The sequence below is a fragment of the Dendrobium catenatum genome, unplaced genomic scaffold, assembly GCF_001605985.2.
Source record: "Dendrobium catenatum unplaced genomic scaffold, ASM160598v2 fragScaff_scaffold_1360, whole genome shotgun sequence".
NCBI classification, from domain to species: Eukaryota; Viridiplantae; Streptophyta; class Magnoliopsida; order Asparagales; family Orchidaceae; genus Dendrobium; species Dendrobium catenatum.
The window spans coordinates 775,266-786,490 of record NW_021319822.1 but is presented as its reverse complement, the minus strand read 5'-3'; the positions used below and the strand labels follow the sequence as shown (position 1 = coordinate 786,490).

At 35.4% G+C, this 11,225-nt stretch overlaps 1 protein-coding gene and 1 long non-coding RNA gene across 2 annotated transcripts; both read left to right on the top strand.

Moving 5' to 3' along the window:
- Window positions 1-436: 436 nt before the first annotated feature.
- On the top strand, window positions 437-8,267 carry LOC114580875. Its single transcript, XR_003702490.1, has 2 exons — window positions 437-1,051; window positions 7,801-8,267. It is a non-coding gene; the product is annotated as an uncharacterized LOC114580875 (long non-coding RNA).
- Window positions 4,076-8,040, top strand: LOC114580874 (protein SHORT-ROOT-like). The gene has a single exon (XM_028699672.1). It carries the CDS (start codon window positions 5,931-5,933, stop codon window positions 7,134-7,136), a length of 1,206 nt encoding a protein of 401 aa, XP_028555505.1. The 5' UTR covers window positions 4,076-5,930; the 3' UTR covers window positions 7,137-8,040.
- Window positions 8,268-11,225: the final 2,958 nt, after the last annotated feature.

The window sequence follows — 11,225 nt, the reverse complement described above, 5'->3', positions numbered from 1 at the left end:
TCATAGACTGTTTATTGAGTATTTGAATGTCTTAATGATATTAGAATTCGACGATCTTTAGCTCGTTGGATTCGTCTCATCGAGCCGCTCGATTTGACTATAGGCATGTTGCGTTTGAAAATTGTTTGACAATCCAAATTATGGATTGAACCTTCCAAATGTGCTCTGAATCTTTGATTTGGATTTATTTGATATCGAATTGAGTCGAATTTGGTGTCGTTGTGTTCATATCTTTGAGACGTTCAATTCAACTAAAAGTTTGCTGAAATCGGAGTTCATATGATCTTCGATTTAATTTTTGAAGTTTCCTACTTGATTTTGCGTCGAGATTCGTGCCCAATCAACATTTTTTAAATCATATATCAATATTATTTATTTAAATATAATAAAAAATAATACCAATTTTTTTGACACAAGAGAATGGCTTCATTTCTTGGCACAAGAGCAAAAGGATTAGCGCATTAGTGATTTACTTTTATCGGTTTTGCTTCGCCGGGAATCTATTCTCTGCTGTCGCTAGCCTCGTAATCCATTCTTCTGTAAGCTTATCTTCTCCTTCGAAAATTTACGGAAGAAATCAGAGGCTTCACAAAGTTTCTACTTTCCATTTTTGCTCAGCCGGGCCATAGTCATGAGTTCGTTTGCTCGTTTAGAACATCGAACAGATGAGGATCCTAATGTAATCGCCATGATCTCCTTCTTGCTTGCTTCTGTTTCAGGAGGAGCGCTCTTTCTGGAGATGGAAGTTAATTTCCATGCTGGGCTGATGAAGCTGGGGATGAGGTCTAATGCTCTATTTATATGTTCGAACTGCAAAAGGTTATTTTTGGGAGCAATTGTATACATGAAGCTGCACGCAATTTATTTGATAGAATGTCTCAGAGATGTTCTGTATCCTGAATGACCTTGATGAAAGGTTTATCAAGACATGGAATCCAAGAAGTTTGATGCTTTTTGTATGGTCAAGGAGATGGAAGAGGCTAGTGATTGCACCAAATTCATTGTACCTTTTCCTTCAGTCACTATCTTCAGAATTTGGTAAATGGGATCGGTAAAAATGAAGTACTTGAGCTTGATTTGTTGGTTTCTTAAGGACTAATGGAGTGAAGCAACCAGTTAATTTTTGAAATTTTACTTTATTAAAACTCTGGGCTTTAGATTTTCTGTTAATAGATTTGATAAGTTCGTGAATCTCTTTAGTAGATCACGCTTATAATTCCTATCATGCATTTTTTATTAGATATTCTAATGTACTGCTTCAGTTTGAGAATAAGATGTTTGGGGTTGTTCCTGTTAAGTATTGTGAGTGTGTTAATGCACCTGAATATATTTAGTTTAATCTCACATTAGTTAATTGAAAAAATACGTTGGTGTAGAAATATTAATTTGTTGGCCCTTTCACATAAGCTGAACCTCTTCGGTTGAAAGCATGTTTGATCAATGATCTATTAGTCCCAGCTTCCATCTCTCTTTGATCCCTAATTCCTAATAGAATAGCATCTCCATAACTCTGGATTTGTAATAGAAGGGTTTCTCGTAGAAACCCCCCCACTTGTTTTTTTTTGCTTGCATTCTACTTAATAGGCTTGAGCTTGATGAATTTTGCTAGTTTTTCTGCCTATTCTTTGAAAAACTGGTCACCATATGTTTCAAGGAATTAAAGGCGGACAAAAATTCTGAAGGATAAGTTCCTACCAAGAAAAATTGCACATTTGCCAAAGATTTTCACGAGATTTTGATGACAAATTACTTTTCATCAACTGAACAGGTGATGTGTTAGGAAGAAAAAAAGGGTCATTATCTATCAGCATTCCCATTCAACAAAAAACTTCTTTACATTTACCATTTCTGTTCTACCGGTGCCCCTTTATCCAAATTTCTGTAAAAGGGGGCAGGTAGCATCGTTAAGAAAAATGCAATGTTAATTTTTCTACTTTTCACCTTTTTGACACCTCAAAAGTTATCCCACTTTTATGTTGACAGTTATAATATGAATCCTACTATGTTAAGTTAAGGTGATACCCATTATATTTCAAATCAGCTTTACAATGTGTGGGGCCTTATTTGCAAAAATCTAGGAGCCTCGGTTGAATAAGTTAAGTGGTCGGAATCTTAAATGGACCGCCAAATTATTTTCCCATGGAAGGTGCTGACTCTGCCATGACCATTTTCCTAAATGATTGGAAGAAGCAAATGAGTTGGGCGCCTATCCTTTTCTATTCCTCTCATTAGGGTATAATCAATCTCCAAATGCTCTCTAATTTTAGTTGCTAGCCTCTTAAACTCTTTTAAATGATTGATTTTCTTATGCTTTTCTACTTGACCTTATCTATATTTGAGTGGTTCGTATGATTTATGGCTCCCTTGTGTCAAGTGCACATTGACTCCCATTATGTATCAATTTGATGAGCTCTACATGATACTTGTTGATATTGAAAAGCTTTTATTTGAAAGGGAGGATGGTTGAAGTGTAAAGCTTTCATATGATGGAAATTTTGTTGACATATATATATATATATATATATATATATATATATATAAGCACCTAATAGTAAAAATAGTTGGTGGTGAAATCAAAATGTGCAAGAAAAGATAAAAGAAAATTTGTTATAAAATTTTGTTTGGATATAAAAGCTTGAAAAATTAGGAAAGATATAAAGGGTGGCCATAAGGAATATAAGAAAATAATATCTGATGCAAATAATTTAGCTTTTAATGATTTATATGATAGATTAGATATTAAGGAGGGAGAAAGATGTATGTATAAGTTAGTTAAACAAAGAGATAGAAGTAATTGTTTAGTTCAACTGAAGTGCATTAAGGATGAAAAGATCAAAAAGTGTTTTTACTAGAAGATGATGTTCAAGAAAATTGGATGAGATATTTTGGTAAGCTTTTCAATAAAGATTATGAGAATACGATAGATTTTAGTTACCGTAGCACTCTAAATGAAAATAAAATTTTTTATTTTTATCATCATATTAGTAAAATCAAATATAGGGAGGCTTAAAAAGAAATAAGTGTGAACAAGCTGGTGGACTTGATGATATTCTAATAGAGATGCAAAAATGCTTAGGAGATGAAGGAATCTTTTGTCTTACAATATTTATTAATATTATTTTAAAGACTAAAAATATGTCAGATGATTGGAGAAAGAGTGGATTGATTCTTATTTTTAAGAATAAAGGTGATCCACAAGAGTGTTTGAATTATATAGAGGAATTAAGTGAATGTGGCATACATTAAAACTATGAGAAAGAGTTATTTAGCATAAATTACAATGTGGTATTAATGTTTCTATTAATGTTTCTCTAATTCAATTTGTATTCATGTCGGGTAGGCCTAATTTGGATGCTATACATTTTTTGAACGGTTTGATAGAGAAGTATTGAGAGAACAAAGAGAATCAACATATTATATTTATTGATTTAGAGAAAGTATATGATAAAAATCCAAGAGAAGTGCTTTGGAGAGTTCTAGGAAAGAAAGGACTTAATAATGTTTATATTTAAGTCATTAAAGATATGCATTCATAAGTTACATGTGCTCAAACACAGTGCATTCAGAAGTTACATGTGTTCAAACACAGGGTGGTTTGAACAAGTATTTTCCTATTTCAGTTGGATTAAATCAAAGATCAACTTTAAGCCCATATCTTTTTACATTAGTCATGGATGTTCTTACTAGACATTTATAAAAGGATGTACCCTTGTGTATGCTTATTGTTGATGATATTCTTCTTCTTTATAAGATTAGAAAGGGAATTGAAGGAAAACTTGAATTATGGAGGTCAACCTTAGATTCTAAAGGTTTTTTTTTTTTTTTGAGTTGATTTAAACTGAATACTTTTAGTGTAATTTTAGTAGTAATGGATCTAGTAGGGGGTTGTGATTTTTTATTATCAAGTCATTAATAACAATATACATTTTAGATATCTTGGATCTATTGTTCAGAGTGATAGTGAAATAGATGGGGATATTTTTAGTAAAATTCAAGTTGGATGGTTGAAGTGGAGGAATGCATTAGGTTTGTTGTGTGATAGAAAAGTACACCTCAAGTTTTAAAAGGAAAATTCTATAAGATGTTGGTGAGATCTACAATGCTTTATGACATAGAATGTTGACCATTAAAAGAGAAGTATAAAATTAAGTTAAATGTTGCGGTGATGAGGATGCTTAGGTGGATGAGTAGCCTCTTAGTGACAAAATGTGAAAGGTGTAATACGTGAAAAGGTTGGAGTAGATCCAATGGTTGATAAGATTAGAGAGAGTCGCCTTAAATGGTTTCGACAGAAAATGTCAGTCTTCCAATGAACCGGTTAGGTGAGTAGATGTATTGGATTTGGCTTATATTAAGAAAGGTAGAGGTAGACCTAAAAAGAGTTCGCTAAAAAATATTAGAAATGACATTTTTTGTTAAATTTAAATGAGAATTTGATTTTTAATAGAATACAATAGAGAAAAAAAGATTCATTCAGCTGGCCTGACGTAGTGGGATAAAGGCTTGATGTTTTTGTTCTTGTTGTGATGTTGTCTTGGCTAGCTCCTATCATTGTTGAGTAGGGCTCAAGTGCACATGACTCCCATTATGTTTCAATGTAGTTGTAGGAGCTTTATATGATGCTTTTTGATATTGAAAGCTTCTATTTTATAGGGAGGGATGGTTGAAGTGTAAAGTTTTCATAGGAGGGAACTTTTATTAAGGCACATGAGGGTATGGGTTTAGTCCTATGTAAATTTGTTGAAAAATATGCTGGTATATATATATTAAATGGTTGGGCCTCAACAATAAATTTGAGCTTTGTCTCAAAATAAATTTTGCCATTGGACATCCATAGTCATTAAGGATTGGTGAATTCATGAGAACACAAAAAATATACTTTATATTTTAGCTACGACTCCTTTTATTGTGGATCACATTTTATTTATCTATTAAAAAATTGGTGCAGAGAATTTCTATGTAGAGAAAAAGATAAAATTTGATTAACCCATTTAAATTGAAATTTAGCATTTGCTTAAAAGCCTTTCTATCACAGCTATATCCAATGGATTTGGATATTGAATTATATATTGTGTGATCCTCCCCATGTTAGCGATTGCTGCCTGACTAAAATTTATCTTCCTTCTCATCATTGTAAGCCTTATACTATTGAGGGTAATAAATAGAAGATGGTATCAGTTAAACCACTAAAAGGTAAATAGTACATGCTGGAAGTTTTAAAAGTTATTTTCGAGTATATATAATTATATATTACATCCTTTTGAAACAGCTTAAAGGCTAATGCTTTAAAATTTCATTACTAGGCTAACACATAAGCAATAGGAAAATCTACAATCATAGTGCATTAGGATGCGTCCATTTTTTATTTTTTATGTCAAATTTGTTGACCTGTTTTTTAAAATTTGGCTGGATTAGGCATTACAGTACACCTCTGTTTGTCATAGCTTAAATCTTTTAACTTTTTAATGCACTTACAACGGGATGGAACTAGCATGCCCCTTTTCTATCTGTTTGACGACTTATTTTATTGATACTAGAAAATCCTTGCAGTAAGCTCATTTTAGGTTATAAACTGCATTATTCAGTAGGTTGGAGAGCTTATTATATTACTTTATATTGTGTCTAAGGGATTAACATATATGCCATGAAATCAGTTCTAATAAATGGCTCAAAGTCTTCTGATCAATGGCGTAATTATGAACTTTTTACTGGATAATGAGAGCAAGAACTACCCAATTTTTATGATGATTTATGAGTTTAAAATGTTGCTGATATTGATATGCAATGATCATTTACAAGTAAAAGGACAATACTAGTATCTGCATGACATGACTTGATTAAAGTAAAGTTTTTCATGAGTTGCCATACTTCTCAGTTGAACTTCTCCATTTCTCTCCCCTCCTTCCTATTCTTTCATTTAGCCCAAATACATGCCCCCTACTATTTTGCATTGCCTAAAGATGCAAAATTCTAGCCAATTTCTCCAACAAGAAGATCCAAATGCGACCAAGAAATGGGCTATGCATCTCCTCAAGGAATGTGCAAAGGCAATCTTTGAGAAAGATTCTGTCAAGATTCATCACATCTTATGGATGCTTAATGAGCTTGCATCCCCATATGGAGATTGTGAGCAAAAGTTAGCATTTTACTTCTTGCAAGCATTCTTTTACAAATTGACTGAGTCTGGTGAAAGCTCCTATAAAACTCTGGTTTCTGCTGCTGAGAAAAGTCAATCTTTTGATTCTGCAAGGAAGGTGATCCTTAAATTTCAGGAGGTAAGCCCTTGGACCACCTTTGGGCATGTAGCATCCAACAGTGCAATCCTAGAAGCTTTTGAAGGAAAATCCAAGCTCCACATAATTGATATTAGCAATACTTATTGCACCCAGTGGCCTACTTTACTTGAATCCTTGGCAACTCGTAATGATGACACTCCACATCTAAAACTTTCGGTAGTTGTAACTGATGGGGCAAGGGGATCTATCATGAAAGAGATCGGTTATAGAATGCAGAAGTTTGCAAGGTTGATGGGAGTTCCATTTGAATTCAAGGTGATAAGTTTCTTTTCAAGATTATCTGACCTTGATCGTGATAAACTTGGAGTTAAAGAAGATGAAGCTGTTGCAGTGAATTGCATAGGAGCCTTGCGAAAGTTGGGAGTTGAGGAGCGGTCAGAATTTATTCAAATGGTCAGATCACTGCAACCTATAGTCGTTACTGTTGTTGAGGAGGAGGCAGATTTCTCTAGCAAAGAAGATGAGTTTTTCAAGTGCTTTGAGAAATGCTTGAAGTTTTATAGCATGTTCTTTGAGATGCTAGAAGAGAGTTTTGCACCCACAAGCAATGAGAGGTTGGTGTTAGAAAGGGAATGCTCGAGGAGCATAATCAAACTTTTAGCTTGTGGAAGAGATGATAGCGAGTCTGAGAGAAGAGAGAAAGGAATTCAATGGTGTAACAGGTTGTTAGAGGCCTTCTCACCGGCATGCTTCAGCGAAGATACCATTGACGACGTGAAGGCACTCCTCAAGAGGTACCAGGCTGGATGGTCACTTTTACCAGCCAGTGGTGAAGCATCAGGGCTTTACATGACATGGAAACAGGAGCCTGTTGTGTGGGCTTCAGCTTGGAAACTCTAGTGTTCGCTTTGAGTTCAAGTTACTTTAGTAGAACTTGCGTTAATACTCTCGCAAGCTGGCTATTCACTGAATTATGAGTTTTAATTCCCTCATTGTGGTGTGATTTTCTTGCTTTTTTATTCTTCTCAATTTGTAGTGGTCTGCTTTGCTTATTTATTGGCGAGACTAAATTATCCTATTGAATTTGATATAATTAATTAAGTATGAAGTTATTAAATTTATATGAACTGCAAGTTCCTGTTGCTGGAATGAGTGAATACTGTTAATGTTAAATTTTTGTATCACAAAGTGTGGTGAACTGGCTTTCCGAATATTTGATCTCCTCTTTGCACAGAAATCCATGGAGTTTCATAGCCTTAAGCATAATTGCTGGGTTAGGATGCCATTGGAGAAACTGATTATATAAAAACGTCACACAAATAGAAAGCAACACCTAAAAGCCTGTTTGACTAACAGTCCTATGCAGCATGAATTGCTCTCAAAGCCTGTGAAACTTGTTTTGCATGAAATGACTGTGCTCAAATCACTGTAGCTGAGCTCTCAAGCTTCTTCTGAAGAGATGAAACAGGAACCAAATAAAGAAGAAAATATTTTTCAGCTTAGATTTGATTCAATTATTGCTTTGCTTTTCCTTTTCCATACTGAAGATCATTTTCTTTTGCAGGCCACTAGGGGAACTTTGATAAGAAAATCCGGGAAGGAATGACCTATATTGGCCGCCTTGCTGGAATAAGCAGATCACTGTTGCTTTGTTTACTTGATTTGATTCTAAGTATAGCAAATTTTTGCAAAGCAACTTTATTGTCTGGCCACTTTTCACAGCCTGCTTGAGTGGGAAAAGATAGTGAATTGCTATAACAACTCATTGCGCGCTTTAAGATATATTATGGTATTCCTGCTATCATCCTCGTAAAGTGCTCATGGTGGATTCTTCTTTTGGTGTCGCTGCAGCTGATAAGATATTGCAAATAATGTTACAGTAATGGTTTTGTAATGCTCAGATTGATTGGAAAACTACGTGTGTTATCAGAAATAAAGAGGAGTAAATGCTTGGGCCGGTTATTGAGAACACCATGGGCATATGTAAAAATGAAGCGGAAGAATTAAAGAAAAATTTTGTAAAATTGTTCACTATGTTGTGTGAGTGGTATATGGGCCAGTAAAGAAGTTTGATATGTTGTGTATGGCAAAAATTAAATGTTAAGATGGATATATGATAAAAGTAGGAATGATATATTGATGATTGATCATATTATAGGATTTATGAGAGTAACATTTATTGATGATTAAATATTGAAAAATTAGTTGATATGTCATCAAAAATCGCCTTGATCGAACACAAATCTTGATGCTTTTTTGAATTGAAAACTTTCAAAATTAAATTCAAGGCCATTTGAACTCTAATCCCAACAAACTTATAAGCAAACTGAACATCTCAATAAGATGAATTCAACGATATTAAAATTAGTTCAGTTTGAGCCCAAATGGATCCAAATCAATGACCTAAAGCACATCCAAAAGCTTCAAGACGTTAAGATATTTATGATATATGTATGTTGGATTTCTTATGATTGTTGCACCCCTCTCTTATATATATGTTATATGTATGTTGGATCTTCATTCAAAACTAAGACGTTAAGCTTTTTATCTCACCACCACCGTGAATATTCTCGCAATGAAATTAATATTGAATGAATTATTATATCTACATTTTTCTGTGTTAAACAATTATAGTAGAAATCTATAATAATTATTTTTGTAATATTTTCTCATTATTATTTTTTTTTCTCTCTCTTGTATGTGTATGCTCATACTTGTACTAGCATAAGAACCAATTAAGTAAAGGTGTAGCCCTTTTATATTTTCAGTATGGTATAACGCTTTGATATAACGTCTCTCTCTCTCTCTCTCTCTCTCTCTCTCACGTTCTCATCTCTCTCTCACGTTCTCATCTCTCTCACGTTCTCATCTCTCTTGGACAACTCATGCACCTACTCAGCATCTTTCTCTAGTTTCTTTCTTTTTTTTTTTTTAATTTGATGGCATCATTGGGGTAGAAGAATTGATTGCAAGATGACGAGAGGCTTAAAGTGGGTCGATAGAAAGGAAGCAAAGCTTGCTCGTTCAGATAATTTTACAAACTGTTGACATACGCAATAGCTAATTAAAAGAATTAACTAGTGATTCATGTAAATGGCAATTTAACTCCATAATAAAAGTGATGAGGACATCGTCAGCATTATCGACGCCGGAGATCGACGGCCACGAGCATGACTTGTATTTTGTCATTTATGTAGTAGCGTATTTATTTTGTTGTTTTTTCCACTTTTGCCCTTATGGGCATTTAGTCGCTTATGTAGCCCGGAAGGGCATTTGTGTCATTTCTTATTTTCTCATTTTGGCCTATTTATATGAGGCCTCATGCTTTGTAATTTCAGTTTTTGGAATGAAATAAAATTTTACTCTTGTTCTCTTAGTGAGTTCATCTTCTCCCACGATCTCTTAGTGAGTTCGCCGGAGGAAACTAGATCTCTTAGTGAGTTCTAGTTCACCGGAGAAGACTAGATCTCTTTGTGAGTTCTAGTTTTCGAGTTATCCAATCTTGTGGAAAATCAAGGTGTAAACAGACGAGGTTAGTAATTCCGTATTCGTCATCGCCGTGGAATTTCCATCTTCTTTCTCTTTGCATTTGCCGCCGCCTAACCTGAGCTGCTCAAGCCGCCGACCACCTTGGCTGCTCCCCTCCCACCGGCCAGTCACTCTCCAGGCTTCTGGCCGCCACCCATGGCCCTCCCGTGCAGCCAACAGAGTTTCTTCTCTGTTTTGATTTCACGAAAGCAGCAGAGATTCTTCTCTGTTTGAATTCACATAAGCAAGAGAGTTATTTCTCTGTTTGGATTTCACGCAAGCCAAAATCCCTGCCAGCCAGCCGTGACTTCAGCCCACCGTCCCCTGGCAGTTTTCCCTTGCCGCTGGATTGCCCTGCTTGCCCAAGCCCGTGAAATTCAATTCCAGGCGTTTCAAGTATTTGCCAAATTAAAATCCATCTTCAGGCAAGGCAATTAATGACATTAGGAGCTATTTGAAATTTGAATTCGCCTTCTTAATTGAGCCAATTAATTTGGGAATTAATTAAGGGGGTTACACTCTTTTGAAATTCAAATTCCCTCCTCATGTTATTTAAATTAGGGAGTTACATGAGACAATTAAAATCTGAAATTAAAATCAGATTTTGATTAATTACTTGTGGTCCCCACTTACTTAAAACCTCCAAGCCCTCTCTCTCTCCATGTGGCCGGCCACCTCACCCCATTGCTTCTCCCTCTAATTGCCACCTCATCACCTCTTAATTACCGCCCAAATACCTCCCTTCTCAAATGAACTCTCAGTTTTATTTCAGATTTCAAATCTGAGAATTGAAATCAAGTACTCCCTCTCTCCTTCCATTGGATATCTTCTTGCGAACTTGCTGCCCAACAGATTTTGCAGGTCCACCTTAGCTGGACAGCTCCAGAAGGCAACCCCTTGCTGCCCATACGCCTCCTGTCTGCTGTTTTGCATTTCCCGCACCTAAAAACTGCTGTTTAGGAGATCGGGAACATGCTCTCTTGCTGTCCAGCCCATTAGAATGTCTTCAGACACCGTCCGGACATTCCAGGCCGCTGAGTACACCTTCAAGAAAACGTTGTCAAGAACTCCATGCTCCGGCCACCTATCCAAGAGCGACGATCCAAGGCTCCCCCTTCCTCGAAGCGACCTCGATTCTAAGGTGGAGACGTTTCTTCCGCTAAAGCCTAGACTAGTCGAGTGTATGGTCTCCAAAGGTGAAAGTTCTTATTATTAAATTGTGGATTTTTGTTCACCGTCGTAGTTTTACAATTTGAACTTTGCGTTTTCTTAATATGTTTGGTTTCCGAAATTTGCTCATCTTTGCCTAAGCAAGTTAAAACCACGAATTCCAATGATCAATCTTTTGCTATAAGTGATAATTTTACTTTGGGATTATTTGTTTAAATTGTTCTCGTTAATTTCTTAAAGTAACTCCTCCATCGCATGTACGTTTCACATCATCTTGGTATCAGAGCATGG